Raw genomic sequence first — 15,634 nt, forward strand, 5'->3', positions numbered from 1 at the left:
ACATTTCATAGACGGAGCAGCCGCCATCAGGAAACATATAATTTGTAGTCTCTGAACTACTGTAACCAAAACATCTCCCTGATCTCAAAATCCCTTTCTGTCACCAGAAGTGGTCTATAAGGCTCCAGAAGAAACCCAGCTGTGGCATCCATGGCCGCTGTTTCCTCCCCTCACTGCAGTCCTCCTCCGAGGCCCAGGCCGCGGCTGTGCCTTCCAGATCTTTCTCCAGGGGCCGATGGGATTCGGGGCTCACCCGGCGAGCTCCTGTGCAGACCAGGGCGGGCTGTCTCGGTCTCGGCCACCGCTGCAGGCTTCCCCGCCCTCTCCGGCGCAGGCGGCCCGCCCAGGGCACGGTCCTGACGGTCGAGGGGACAAGGTGGCCGCGCGAGCCGACGACACTCCGAGCCTCCGCCGCCGGGCCAGCCGCGAGCGAGCCGCAGCCATGCTCCGGGTGCTGGTGGTGGGCGCCGGGCTGACCGGAAGTCTGTGCGCCGCGCTGCTGAGGAAGGCCATAGCCGGCCCGCTGTACCTCGCGCTGTGGGACAGGGCTGGCGACGCAGGTGAGCGGAGGGAGGGCGGGAGCAGGAGGGCGGACCTGCTTCTCGGAGCCGTAGGCCCGCACCCCGCCGCTCGGCGGGGAAAAGCCCGGCCTTGGGCCGCGGTGGGAGCGCGCCACCGCCGTCACCGCGTCACGTGACCCGCGGCTGCCACAGCCGGAAGGCTGGGTGCGCGCGCGCGAGTGGAGGTCCCGGTTGGGCCCGAGAATGGCGGGTCTACAGACTCCCGCCTTTTCCTTGACCAAGACTTTGCAAATGGCTAGACTGAACGCCCTGACTGGAGCCTTCCTTAGTCACTCTGGCATTTCATCCATTTCGACCTAGTCATCCACTGTTTCGTCCGTTTCTTCAGGTTAACACAATATGTACTAGTAACACGGTAGGGCAGTAGTACAACATTCACAAGTCCTTTTTTTTTTATTATTCAAATAAAAAAAATTACAATGACCAAACATCCAGGACAATAAGCAACGATAAAAACTCCAGCTTAGATTAATAATGTTTTTAACGTATTTGGACAAGGACAATAAAGCCACCAAGCTAGCTAGGGTAAGTTGTACAATTTTGAAAAGGCTCATTCTATGCACTGACAATTGCTTATGAATTATTTTAAGGGGGAAGAATGATTACTGCCAAGAGTCCTCATAATCCCCGATGCACAGCTGACTTGGGAGCTCAGTACATCACCTGCACGCCTCATTATGCAAAAAAGCATCCAGAGTAAGTAAGTCACTCCTCTGGAGTCTTAGTAGATAGATGTATGATATAAAATAAATCATCCTTCCCAACGCGTTTTCAAACGTTGCCCCTTATGACAGTGAAATGTTCTTACGATCCTTGTGAAGACCGTATAACATTATATATGGAACAATAAAAAGGGCTCAATACATTTTAGAATTTCTAAGCACATTTAAAATGGAGCATATAATACTTTTCTATGTATTTTTCTTGACTTCACTTTTATGTAGAAAAATAGGACTTGAAATTGAAATTAGCCATAATGTCAGCAGAAGATTTACAGGTTCTTAGAGGAGTTTTGCTCTTCTCCTGAATTACGTTTGGTTTAACACACTTAACAGTGAGTTTATTGTATGAGGATTTATAGTGTGATTTGATTTTTTTAGATGACAAGACAGTGGTTTCATAGCTAATCACACTGTACATTTCCATATGGTTATTTCAGGTTTTATGAGGAGCTGTTAGCTCATGGGATTTTGGAGCCTCTGACCTCTCTTATTGAAGGAATGAAGGTGCAAGAAGGAGATAGCAACTTTGTGGCACCACAAGGAATTTCCTCAATTGTTAAGCACTACTTGAAAAAATCAGGTGGGACTTGATTTTCTCTACCTTTCAGGATGAAAGTTGTGCAGTCAATGTTAGTATCGTATAGACGATTATAAAAATAGTTAAGCTATTGTCTTCTCATTAAAATATGCCTTTCCTTCCTCCAAAGTAAACCTAGAATCAATTTGCAGGTCTTATTGAGCTGTATGGCAGTCTTTATTTACTACTAATCTGTTTATATTCATTTATATTCACTAATTTTTGAGTGTATAAGAACAGTTTTTCATTTCTCACCTTGACATGGCTATAGGATTGAATTCTAACAGGTTGTGTTACTCTTAAAAACCGGTCTCATCAGTAGTGAGTGAGAATGTTCTTCACATCTGAGTGTTAAGGAAATTTTAAATTTTTATTGGCATAGTATGTCCAAAACATCATATTTTTATAGTTTTGTTCTTTATTTCCTAAGTTATAAGGGAACTTATACACTTTTTGTTTTGTTGTTAACCAGCTCTTGGCATTTTTTTAGAATTTCTTATTCATAATTGGACCATATTCTATTAGAATTTTCAATTTTTCTTTATGCATTTTATGAATGCTGTGAAAACTGATATCTTATAAAAAGAGAAAATAAAGGTTTTCTTGGGTGATAAATTATTTTCCTATTATAGAGCAAGCTTTCTTGGAAATTTGTAATTTGGCTAAGTACCCCATTCAAGATTACTACGGAAAGGTGTAAGCTGAAAATTTATTTTTTCACAGTTATTTATATAATTATTAGAATATTGGTCTTCCTTGTCAGCATTACTTAATGAAAACGTCAAGAATCTGAACCTGCGAAAGGTCAATGAGATTGAACATACAACAGAACACCTAAAAATTACAGTTCTGGGGTAGGCCATTTCTGCATTTGATATTCAGACTATGAAAGTGTCATTGAGCTCTTCAGAGAAACCGAACCAGTAGAATATGTTGTACTCCCCCTTCTCCATTCAGATATTCTATATCCATTACCAGCTATAGTTCAGAAACATTGAAAAAGGGATAGGCATGGTGGCATATACCTGTTTTCTTAGGACTTTGGAGGCAGATGCACAACCACCACAAGTTCAAGGACAACTTGGATTAGTGAGTGCCAAGCGAGGAAGTGCTATAGTGTGAGATCCTATCTCAATAAACAACCAAATAAACCAAAATCTGAAAAACAATTCCAGAAGGTTCTAAAAAACAAGCATAAAGTTGCTGCACAACTTACGGTATGCTCCATGAGAGAGAAGTGATGTGTAGGCACACTCCCTGATTCATGGACCCTTAGTCTGTTTCTTTAGCATCTGTCTTTAGGATATGGTTCACCTTGATTTTTTTAATCCATGTGTAGTAATGTGTATAGTTATTTTTGTTGTCCTGCATATATGGACTTTTTTATTCTATAATTCTCTAAACAACACATTATAAAAAATCCATTGACTTAACATTTATCCTGTTCTAGGCATTATGAGAAATCTGGAATGTTTGAAAGTATATTGGAAGGCATGTATTAGTTACCTGCAAATAGTATGCCATTTTATGGAAGTGACTTGAGTGTCAGAAAATGTGCATATCTTGGGGATAATATATTGTTATCAGTTTTTAATATCTATGAGAAGTTGAAAGTGTGTTTGTGTGTGTGTGTGTGTGTGTGTGTGTGTATACTCATGAGAAGGAAAGAAGGGGGAAGAAAGAGAGAGAATAATGAATTGGCCCACATGATTATGAAGACTATCAAGTTCAAGATCTGAAAGATGAGTCAACAAGCTTCACACTCAGGAGAGCTGATGATTTAGGTCCAGTGTAGTTGGAGTTTTAGTTGGGACCACCAGCTCCAAAATAAATGTACAGACTTAATATTAATAATAAATGCTCAACTGATAGCTCAGACCTATTACTAACTAGCTCTTACCACTTAAATTAACCCATTTCTATTAATCTATGTTCTGCCATATGACTCATGGCTTTACCTGTCCTCCAGCATATCTTGCTGCCTCTGCATTTCTTCTTCCTAACATTCTCAGTATGGCTCTTCCACCTAACAATATCCTGTCCAGCTATTGGCCAGTCAACTTCTTTATTAACCCAATTACAGTGGCATATATTAACATAATGTAAAGGAATATTCCACAGTCCAGTCCGAAGATTAACAGGCTCAAGACTCAAGAAGAGCCAATGTTTCAGTTCTAGTTTTAAGACAATGAAAAAAAAGTTCAAGACACAGTTGTAAGACTATCTAACAGGAGTCATTCTTTGCTTGGCAGGCAGGTAAATGTTTTTGCCTTAGTTAGCCCTTCAACTAATTGATTGAAGCTCACTGCATTAAGGAGAGCAATCTACCTTTCTCATATTAAATTTAATATCAACTAAAATTTCCCACAGTATTTGCAGAACCTGGAACATTGTTTGATCAAATATGTGAATATTATTGATGTGATACACACCATGACCAAAAGCAGCTTGGGAAGGAAAGCGTTTGTTTTATGCTGCCACATCACTGTTCATCATTGAAGAAAGTAAGGGTAGGAACTCAAACAGGGCAGGAATCTGGAGGCAGAAGCTGATTCAGAGGCCATGAAGGGTGCTGCTTACTGGCTTTCTCCTTATGCCATGCTCAGTCTGCTTTCTAATAGGACCTAGGACCACCATCCCAGGGACCACCATCCACAGTGAGCTGGGCCCTCCCCCATCAATCTCCAATTAAGAAGATGCCCTACAATTGTATCTTATGGAGGCACTTTCTTTTTTTAAAAAAAAAAAAATTCAACATTTTTACTTTCCAAAGTGTATAATTATTTAAAAATCAGAAATATATTTTTTATATACTCACAATGAAAGCAATCAGATTGTCAACATAGTCAGTCTTCTGTGTCTGTGCCCCAGGTCTAAAAACTGGAAAAAAAAAGTCTCACAGATGTTCTTTTCTACTGTTCTGTTTGTCTTTTCATTTGTCATTGGTACTTACTGGAGTGGGATTGTTCAAAGTACCAATAGGACTGTAGCTATCATTTAGTAAGTGTTAACCATTTAGCACACGTCATTCCTAATCCTTAACAACCACCTGAGGCAGCTATCATTATTCCTAATGACTAATGATACAACAAGGCATTGGTTCACTGAGTACCAGTCAGTGCCTTTGCTGGTATATAGCAGAAGCAGAACTTTCTGAAAACTGACTTTATTGTTTCCTATTGGCTTTCCTATGGGAGACAATGAAGAATGTGCATGCCTTCCCATTCAACATTTATTTTTAAAGGCCCTTCCTCCCCGCCTTTGATTTTTTTTCCTATATTTTGAGGCTGAGTCTCATACTGTCTGGACTTATATGTTGGTGAACATACGGCTCAAGTCAACAGCTTCATAGTGCACTGACTTTTTATCATTTAATTATTGGCTCCAGAAGGATGTTACTGTCCTGTTTCTTTATACAGTCTGGAAGATTAATTACCTACCAGTTTCTATAACAGGAGGGCCTACTTGTTTGTCCTGGCCACCTGGCTATCTTAGCCCCGAAATAATCACACAGAAATTTATTAAAACACTGCTTGGCCCATTAGCTCTAGCTTCTTATTGGCTAACTCTTATATTAATTTAACCCATTTCTATTAATCTGTATATCGCCACATGGCAGGAGTCTTCTTCAACCACTCAGTGCATATTGATTGGGACAGTGTCTTCCAGCTGAATCCAAAGTTCATTGATTGGGATACAGCTAATCTGGTCGATCAACTTTTCCCCAAGATTCCTGTCTCTGCCTTGTGAGCTCGGGAATTACAGGCAGGCCACCATGCGCACCCTGCATTTATGTGGATTCAGGGAACTCAAACTCCCATCCTCAGGTTGAGCCATCTTTCCAGCTCCAGATTTGTTTCTAAATCAAAGTCTTCACACAATCTGAAATTTGATATATCCGTATACTAAGACTTACTCACCCAACTGGAATTTCTTTTAGCTAATGGTGAATGTTTTATTCTCTTAAACAAATGATGACCCCAAAATATATTATGTTTCACGTACTCTGATTTGTATGTTATATGTTGTCTTAGTTATTTTACTTCTTGCTATGGTGAAGGTATCCTGTTGAAGAAACTTCAGAAAGAGTGGGTTTATTTGGCTTACTGTTCAGAAGTCCAGCCCATTGTGGTGGGGGGAGTGCTGGAAGCAGGATCCTGTGCAAGCGGTCACATTGCTTCTGCAGCCAGGAAGCTGAGGATAACAAATGCTCCTGCTCAGCACACTTCCTCCTTTATGCATTTGGAATCTCAGCCTAGGGAATGGTGTCATTCACATTAAGGGCACTCTACCTCAGATAATCTCTCATCTAGGTAATTTCTCAAAAACATCCCCAAAGGCTTGGTTCTAGGTTATTAGAGATATTGTCAAGTTTATAATCAATGTTAAACATCATGTATGCTATACATAGAAAATGGTCATTAAAATATTCGTGGCTCTAAAATGAAAGGGAATACAACATAAAAGTTAGGAAAATCATTATAATAATGTTGTGGTACATTTTAAGAAAGGAAGTAGGAAGTCAGTGATTTTCTTGGTCTTGATCTTTAATGACAACTTGATCTCCCCTACAGATATGTTTTAAGATTGTTCAAGGTTATTCTGCTAGGTAATACTAGTGAGAATTAATTGCTAGGTATTATTACTGAGAATTGCTAATGGCATTTACTGATGTACATTCATTCTGCAAAGATGACAAGCTTCCTAGTCACCTGTATATTTTTAAATCATGGCTTAACAGATTGATACCTATTTCTTCATTTTTTGAAATAAATTAGTATGATATATAACAAACAAATTAGTTTAATATGTAACAAATGCTTGACTAGTGTGGTGGCCCTCATATAGACTCCTATGTTTAAATACTTGGTCCCCGGTTAGTGGGACTGCTTGAGTAAAGTTTGGTTGTATGGTTTTGTCGAAGGAAGTGAGTCACTGAAGTGGGTTTTTAGTTTCAAAAGCTCAGCTATTTCCAGTTAGTTCTCCTCTCCCTCCACCTCTTGGTTGTTGTCTCAACACATAAACTCTCAAGTACTTCTCTAGTACCATACCTGCCTGCCTGCTGCCATACTTCCCACCATGATAGGCACAGACTCACTCTCTGAAACCGTAAACAAGACCCACCCCTTAAATGTTTTCTTATGTAAGTTGCTTGATCATGGTGTCTCTTTGCAGCAATGAAAAGTAACTAAGACAGCTAATAAGTATTTTTCCATTTTTTTGAAAATGGAGTCTTTTCTCATACAATATATCCTGATTCACATACTCAGGACTTCCATAAAATACATTAAACTGAAAACCATAATATATTTGCAGAGACCTGGTGCAAACCTGTTCAGGCCCTGTGCGTGTTACTTCAGACTCTATGCATTCCTTTGAGCTTTGCTCAGTGATTTAGAGGGAGCTAACAAATTCTCAATGAAAGTTGGCCATAACGTAGTAGTAGAAATGGATTTAGAAGTAGTAGTAGAAATGGATTTAGAAGTAGTAGTGATCAATGTAGCATCGTTGTATAATTGTTTCCTTCATAAGGAACGTTGATTGGAGGCCCAGGGGTACAGGTGGTCAAGGGAGTAAATATTACTGACAGAGAGAGAAAAGAAAGATGTGACACAGAAGATAAGGTTAGGAGCAATTTGTTCACCTAAATGAATCAACTTTTGTTTCTCATTTCCTCATCATTCGTGTGGAAAATCCTGGTAACAAGGACCTGATTTTGCCTTTGGAGCAGGTGCAGAAATCTTCTTCAAACAGTGTGTGACCCAGATCAACCTGAGAAATAACAAGTGGGAAGTCTCCAAGGAGACAGGCTCCCCCGAGCAGTTTGACCTTGTTGTCCTCACCATGCCAGCTCCTCAGATTCTGGAACTTCAAGGTGACATCGTAAACTGTGAGTAAGCCTTGCTATTTACCTATTTGGGGAATGGATTGGCAGGGCGCAATTTTGCTCTTCTTTTTGAGAGAAAAATCTATGATCAATTCTACTGGTGTCATATTTTAAAAATGATTATGGTCTACTTCCTGATTAGTCTGGGTTGTAATGAAACTTACAGAATGGTTTTTAATTAGCTCGAAATTGAACGGTTCTCGTATTGCCCTTGTTTTAAAACAATTTAGTGTTATTTTGGATGTGCTGTAGTGTGGCCTGAAAGAGCAGCGTCAGTGTGGTCATCCTGAAGAAAAGCTGTTCATCTTGACATCATATTGGCATGCCTCATCTCCTATCTCCCTGCTCTCTGGGTTACTGCTAAGTATTTACTGCTGTTGGACGGAGTCCTTTTAGCCTCATTGATGAGTAGGTGGATATGATAGAGGATTCATTGTCCTGATGGAGCTAAGATTATGTCAAGAGAGCCAAATTTATTTTAAAAAATGATAAGGAATTTTCTTTATTTGAATAAAAGAAAGCATTTTCTCCCAAAAATTAACATATTTTAAAAAGGAATTTGGTGAGCCATCGATAAGCAGAATAACCCATCTTTGTAAGCAAGTCCAATATTATTCTTTTATATTCTATTTTCTTATGCAGAGGACTATTAAAATATTACAAAGGTTTTGTTGAAGAAAGCGAAAATTTATTGCAAACCCAGGGCATGTTGGTATATCTAGCTGGGTGGTCAGTTTTTATAAAAATCTATTTTATGTACCTGAGACATGACAAATGGGAAGTCTCCTCAGAAGACATCCTCTCCAAGGGTTTGAGCCTGTCCCTGTGGTACCAGTTCTTGTCGCTTCCAATGGAGGTTGACTGTGAAGGTAAAGATCTATTTTCATAGAACCCAGACAGTAAGGGGCAGTGGAAATACAGTCATTCCCAAACCATGCTAGGTGTGTTCAGAAACAGGGCCAAGAAACCAGCACGGACTGATTTGACTGAAATTTACTCAAGATGACTTTGAGCTGTGGACCCTCTCTCTGGGTCTTGCTACCATGATGGATTTTCCAGTGTGAGCCAGAGGAAACCCTGCTTCGCTAAGCTGATTTTGTCAGGTCTTTTGCCACAGCAAAACTAAAAGTGACTACTATGGTTGCTGTATGCAGATTTATGATTTTATCGGGAAAGGTGGTCACAAGTACTGGGATAAAGGCGTGTGCAAGCACCACCCAGGTCACTGGTATGTTATTTCTGATTATAGTGTTATTCATTTCTTTTTTACAAATTGCTGAAAAGTCTTTAATAGCCAAGTCTTTCATTTTTTTCTTTTGAAACAGCATTTAAGTGTTGCAGTTGGTTTAGTGTTATTGACTTTAGATAGCTACCTTTGTTTTATTTGTTTTTAATATAAAATATTATATGGCTAGAATATGTGTGATGGAATCTGATTTTCTGTGCCTTCCTCGAACTCTTATATAAAAATGTACGATTGAGGAACATGCTTGAAACAACCTTCGTGGGTGGGTAGAGAAAGTTGGATACCGAAGATTTGGTTGGGTACATTTAGTGGTGGGACTTACCCATTTGCAAAGTCACATATTGCCATCTAGTGGCACATTTGCAGTTCCCCAGTTTAGGCTAGAAAATACCTAGGTAAACACTGTAACTATAATATAAACCATACCTCATGAGGAAATTAATATGGTCCCAAGATAATGCATTAACTATGCACCTGAATCTGCAGAGTTTGTACAGACGTTAGGGTATGCTACCAGTCCCTAATGATATCCACTGTGAACAGCATGCTGACTGCTTTCTGATTTTCTATTCATTCTCTCTCTAAGTCATGTCTAGGCTGTGAAATCAACATAACACCATATTTTACCTGAATTTTTTTGACTATTGTTCGGTGTATTATGGGTTATCTTTACTTGTGTATTTATCTCCTTTTCTACTTTGCCTTTTATAGATGAAACAGGACTACTTCCTTTCTTCTGACAATTCATAATTATTCTTTTTCTCAGCTGAAAAAATAGGGATGCTTCAAGGGCCTTATGATTAACCTCTCAAGATTTACTACTCTATAATTGTGTTACTTTTGCCATGTTACTATCACCAAGATTGTTTCCATCCTCAAAGCAACCCTACGTGTTATTATCCTCTCCATTCTTACTAGGAAGACTGAATTTTGAATCTCCAGCCTTGTGGCCAGAGGCCAGTAGCAATGGAGTGCTGGAAGCACCCACTCCAACTGTGATGATGATGCTCCCTGCCAGTGCAGCCAGGAGATTTTTGTTATTGCCTTTGTTTTATTTTTATGAAATTGGATGCCCTAATGAATATGTTAATGTCCATATATATGTCCATATGTATATATATATATGTCCATATATATATATATATATATATATACATCTAAAACTGATATATCCTCATGAGGGACTATCCCCATAATCAATATGAAACTTGGATTTGAAGTATAATTTGCCAAATATTAGTATAAGCATACTTGTCTCTTTTTTTAGTTCTATTTTCTTGTTTTTTTTTTTTTTAGTTTTATTTGTCAATTTCCATTCTTTTTTCATAGGTACATTTCTTGCAGGCAATTAATATGGGGTCTTGGTTTTAATTTAATATACTAATCTGTCATTTTTAATTAGAGACTTGAACTCATTAACATTCAGAGTTATTATTTGAATAGTATGTAGTCATCTGGGTTGGAAATTGCTGTCTTATGGAGTTTAAAATGACTCATTCCATCTCCTCCTTCTGTTTCTAAATCTGCTGTTGTTCTGATGGTTTTGTCTTGTGTGTGACTCTATCTTTGTTCTAACTATAATGTGATGTATGTGTGTAAAGCTACATATACATATACATATGTATATATATATATATATATGTATATTTCTAACTATAATGCCATATGTGTATATATAGTTCTTTTCTGGTCTTTTGTTGTTGATGTTCCAAATGGCTCATTTCTAGGTAGACATTTCTTTCTTTAGATAAAGGGAGCTTTCTGCTATAGTTTTATTGATTATGTTTTCTTGGCCTTTACTTTGTGCTTCTCCTTTGCTCAGTTATAAATTTGGTCTTTGTCTTAGTTGACCAAGGCAGCTTATAAAGAATATTTTCAATTGAGATTAGAGTTTCACAATGATAGGCTCTATGACAGAAGAGCAAAGATGTAAGGAACAGCTGGTAACTCACATCTTAATCTGCAGGTAGGAGGCAGAGAGAAAGTGAAGAGAAAAAGACCAAGAGGGTAGGGAGATAAGGAGAGAGGGAAAAAACACTAGGAATGGCATGAGTCTTTGGACATCCAAACTCTCCCCAATGATACTCCTCCTTCTATAAGAAAATACCGCCTAGTCCTTCTTTAAAAGTTCCACCAGCTAGGGATCAAGTATTTACATATGAGATTACAGGGGACATTTTCATTCAAATGATCAAATCCCACTCCCTGACTCCTGCAAGTTGTGGTTATATCCTAGTAAAATGCGTTTAGTCAAACTTCAAAAGTCCCTGTAGTCGTTCAGTCTCAACACTGTTTAAAAGTTCAAAGTTCTAAGTCTTTTTTGAAACTCAAGAAATCACTCTAGTGTAATCTACTATAAAATATGAAAGTCCATTACATATTTCCAACATATAATGCCAACATACAATACATTACGAAAAGACATGGGAAATACTTGAACAAAGCAAGATCAAAACACAGCAGGGAAAATTCCAATTCCTTATAGCTCTACTGTTCAGTTTTCCTGCCTACAAGATCATTCTCTCTTGGACTGAGTACATCGCTGTCTGTAGCACTTCTTGCCATAAATCCATGACTTTGGCATTTGCAACCTTTTGACATCTCCAATGCATTCCGGGTTTCACTTTCACAGCTTCACGCAGATGCCTCCAAGGGCCTCCATGTGGAGACTACCCTGATACTCCCCTGACCTCAGTAACTATGGAGGAAGATTCCACAACCCCTCTTTATTAGTGCTTCCTCAAGCCAGCATCACGTGGATGACACTGCCAGGTTTAGCTGTCAATTTGTGATGAACCCTGCCCTCCTTGATCACATTTGCAACAGTTTTGGATTGTGGTTGATTTTTAGGAGCAGAAAATCCCTTGGGCCTTTTCCTATTGCAGGCTGAAGCTTAGCTGAATGGGGTCTTGCTCTGAGGGGACACTTTCTTTATTTCAGTATCAGACCTCCCCTTAATCTCTTTATCTTTTTCAACACAAGCTTCAGCTCTAAAATTATATTTCCTGGTTCTCTTTTATGCTTCAGACTATACACTTTTATTTCTTATACCCACATGAGAATGATTACTAATAACCACATCTCAGGGTTGATATAAGTTTGTCTTTAAATATTTTTCCATAAAATAATTAGCTCATTACATTTTGGGTTAGTCTTGAACAAATCATTAGGGTAAGGAAAAAAAAAAAACAGCCACAGTTTGGGCCAAAATATAATGAGAATAATCTCTAGCCAGGTTACTAATACTGATCCCATCCTAAACCTCTTCAGCTGGGCTTCCAATCCATGTTGCTTTAAGCACTGCTGTCTTTTATGATTCTACTAGGATGGTCCATTAAGCTTAACTGTTTTTCTAGCCCCAAATCCTAAAATCTTCCACATTCCTCCAAAATGCCACATGATCAGGTCTGTCGTAGCCATAGCCCACACTCTAGTACCAACTTATGTCTTATTTATTTTTGTTTTGCTGTTACAAACCGCCAATGCCAAGACAACTAAATTTGGCTTAGAATTTTGGAGTGTTAGTATCTCTGATGGCAAAGCAAAGGCATAGTGGAAGAAACAGCTGAGAGCTCATGTCTTGATCTGCGAGTAGGAGATAGGGAGAAAGCATGCTGGAAATGATGTGAGTCTTTTGGAACATCAAAGCCCAGCCCCATTGCACACCTCCTTCAACAAGAACAACCTCCTAATCCCTTTCTAACAGTCCCACTGACCAGGAATCAAGAGTTCCAACTGTGAGCCCATGGGTAGGGTTCTGCTCACTCACTACAATCATCTAATGCTGATTCAGAGACCTCACAGGCCTGTTTGTTCTTTCTTTTAATTTTATCTTTATTGTCCCGTTTTACCATATTCTCTATTGAGTTTGTCCTCTTATTTAACTTTTCTCATTCATTTTGAAATTCATGAGTTTATTCTTGTCCTATTGGACTTGAGTCTTTGAACCCTTTGATGTTGTATCCACTTAGCTCATACTGGAACCTATTACTCTGGTACTGGCTATTGGGGCAGAGTTGTGCTGTTTTTCATATTTCTTATTTTTCTAAGTTGTGAGTTGCACATCTGGTCATCGAATAAACATTTTTTTATAATTCCTATATTCTTTCTATTGCAATGTTTTCAGTATTCAAGTAGATTGAAGTGTATTTCCTTCCCTCTGGACTGAATGTGTGGCTCCTTAGCTAAATCCTTATACCTGCTCACCACACTAGTCATTATCTCTAACAGCATTCTGAGAGTGGACCATTACTCAACACTCCTTCCCAAAAATACTCTATTTAATTCCAAGTGCATATACTTTTTCATAGTTTGGAAATTCCATGCCTTAGATTTTTTCCCTGTTGTTTACTGATAGACATTAATGTGATTACCAGCTCTTCCCATAGAAAAAGCTATCAGTAAACATACTTGTTTACAGATGCTTATGTCCTTGTGCTTTTCATAGTATACTGTGTGATAAGTAGTCCCAGAGTGTAATTTGTAGGTCAATGTAGCCATGTTTCTTTTGTTTTGGTTTTTGATTTTTTTGTTTTTGTTGTTGTTTTTTGGTTGTTTGTTTTGTTTTTTTTTGTTCGCTTGAAAATTTATTTAGAAGGATATGAAGATATTAAAACATGACCAAAGACATAAAACATATGCACGAATAGTAGAAAGCGGTAAAGTTCTCTGCATCAATAGAATCAATAGAGTGAAAGAAAATGCTTTGAAAACAAGAAATTTGTGGCGTGCCAGGGACTGGGTGGTTTGGGTGGTTAATCAAGAAAGGCAATTAAGCGAAACTAGTAAGACTTCACTCTGGATTGTTGTGGGTGGTTTGGGTGGTTAATCAAGAAAGGCAATTAAGCGAAACTAGTAAGACTTCACTCTGGATTGTTGATGGTACTTAAGTATAGACTATATTTCTTTCTCCTTTTCCTCTTTCCCCATCTTTTGGCTAAATTTACCAGTAGTGCCCATGAGTGTTCATGCTCTCTTTCTATACTTGCTTGCATTTCTGCCTTAATGCATTCTACAGAGCTAGGTCCTTCTGGCGTTTTTGGATTTTTTTCCTGTCTTTTTAAGGACTCTTTATCCTTGATCTTAGTGTTGATGGTTTTGTCTTTTTCCATTTTGGTTTGATTTATGTGCATTTTTGGCTGGGGTATTTTGTACAGATTTGTTCACTAGAACTTTTTCTTCTGTTTTCATCATTATCATCATCATCATCTTCTTTGTCTTTGATAAGTTTTAGTTTTTTCTGTGGAACCTTGTTACCACCTCCAGGAGCAGATGGGTTTCCAGACATGATTTTTATGTCCTCCTCATCTTTATCTTCTGACTCTGCAACTTCCTCTCCAGCTGCTAGGTGCTCCCCATTAGTAAACACATGCCCTGAACCACACTTAAGACCTCAGGTAGTGTAATCTCAAATCCCCAGGGGAAACTGCATTGAACAGACATTTTCAAAGTTGCCAGTGTTACTGTAATTGTGCCTGCTTTCTATGATCTATAATTCGTCTTTTGTCCCTGCCCCCAAGCTGATAATTCTTAGTGATAATTGGTGTTCATCTTCATTATTATCCACTATAAAGTGGTGATCTTTGTCAGCCTTTAGTTCCCAACCAAAAAGGTAGATCTGAGGCCTAAGAGGGCTCATGTCCATGTCCATCGAGTCTTCCATGAGGTGGAAGCATGCACCTCAGTGTGAAAGAAGCCAGGTGGAGAAAACTACCATTTGCTCCTCAGAACATAGACGTGCCTGTGTGTCTTAATAGGCTTTGGCATATGTTTGCAGATAATCTTCTTAATGTTGGATAATGTTTTTGTACATATATCAGCACTATTTTTCATTTCATTTTACTCTTTTAAAATTCCTGTCAAAGTAATAAAAAGGTATATAACTCTGGTTTTAATTTGCAGTGTCCTTTAGCTAAAGTAAAATTCAGACTTTTATTCATAAACATATTTGCCATTATATTCCCTCCTCTATGAATAACCTGGTCATTTCCTGTGCTTTGTTTCTCAGGCTCTGTTCTTTGAGAACATTTTGCACATGAGGGTACTGATGTTTGTCATGTGGTATTACAAATATTTAGGAGACTGTTGTCATTTGTCTTTTATTTTTGTTTATGTCAGTTGTCATTATAATTTCTTAAGGTTTTTATTTAGTCAGGTATGCTTTTATCTTTAATATCTAATGGACTCCTGACTTTGTAATGACAAGCCACTCTCCCAGGTCAAATACATATCCTTAATTTAATTATTTATGCTTAATATTTAAATATGTGTGTCTTAGTTAGGGTTTTATTGCTGAAGAGACACCATGACCATGGCAAATCTTATAAAGAAAAACATTTAATTGGGTCTAGCTTATAGTTTCAGAGGTTTAGACCACTGTTGTCTTTGCAGGCAACATGGTGGCTTGCTGGCACACATGGTGCTGGAGAAGGAACTAAGAGTTCTACATCTTGATCCAGCATAAGGGGACTGAACAACACTGGGTGTAATGTGAGCGTAATAGACCTCAAAGCCTGCCCCCACAGTAAAGTTCTTCCTCCAACAAGGACACACCTATTCCAGCAAGGCCAAACCTCCAAGTGTACCACTCCCTAGGGACCAAACACTCAAATACATAGGGGC

At 38.6% G+C, this 15,634-nt stretch overlaps 1 protein-coding gene and 1 pseudogene across 3 annotated transcripts in view; one reads left to right on the forward strand and one right to left on the reverse strand.

Annotated features, from left to right (window-relative positions):
- The first annotated feature begins 342 nt into the window (after positions 1–342).
- Rnls (renalase, FAD dependent amine oxidase) overlaps positions 343–15,634 on the forward strand; it is a 272,223-nt gene continuing 256,931 nt past the window's right edge. For 2 of the 3 annotated variants that reach the window (XM_041661928.1, XM_041661927.1), the window contains exons 1-4: positions 343–560; positions 1,172–1,277; positions 1,741–1,883; positions 7,612–7,770. In XM_041661928.1, coding sequence (XP_041517862.1) covers positions 443–560; positions 1,172–1,277; positions 1,741–1,883; positions 7,612–7,770 — 526 coding nt within the window. In that variant the 5' untranslated portion in view covers positions 343–442. Of the gene's footprint in view, positions 561–768; positions 910–1,171; positions 1,278–1,740; positions 1,884–7,611; positions 7,771–15,634 lie in introns of those variants that run through there. The other variant, XM_041661929.1, reaches the window with a different exon arrangement.
- Positions 13,876–14,675, reverse strand: LOC121454048 (annotated as a pseudogene).

This window comes from Microtus oregoni, unplaced genomic scaffold, assembly GCF_018167655.1.
Source record: "Microtus oregoni isolate MIOR12 unplaced genomic scaffold, Mior012 000012F_ref0000307, whole genome shotgun sequence".
Classification (NCBI taxonomy): domain Eukaryota; kingdom Metazoa; phylum Chordata; class Mammalia; order Rodentia; family Cricetidae; genus Microtus; species Microtus oregoni.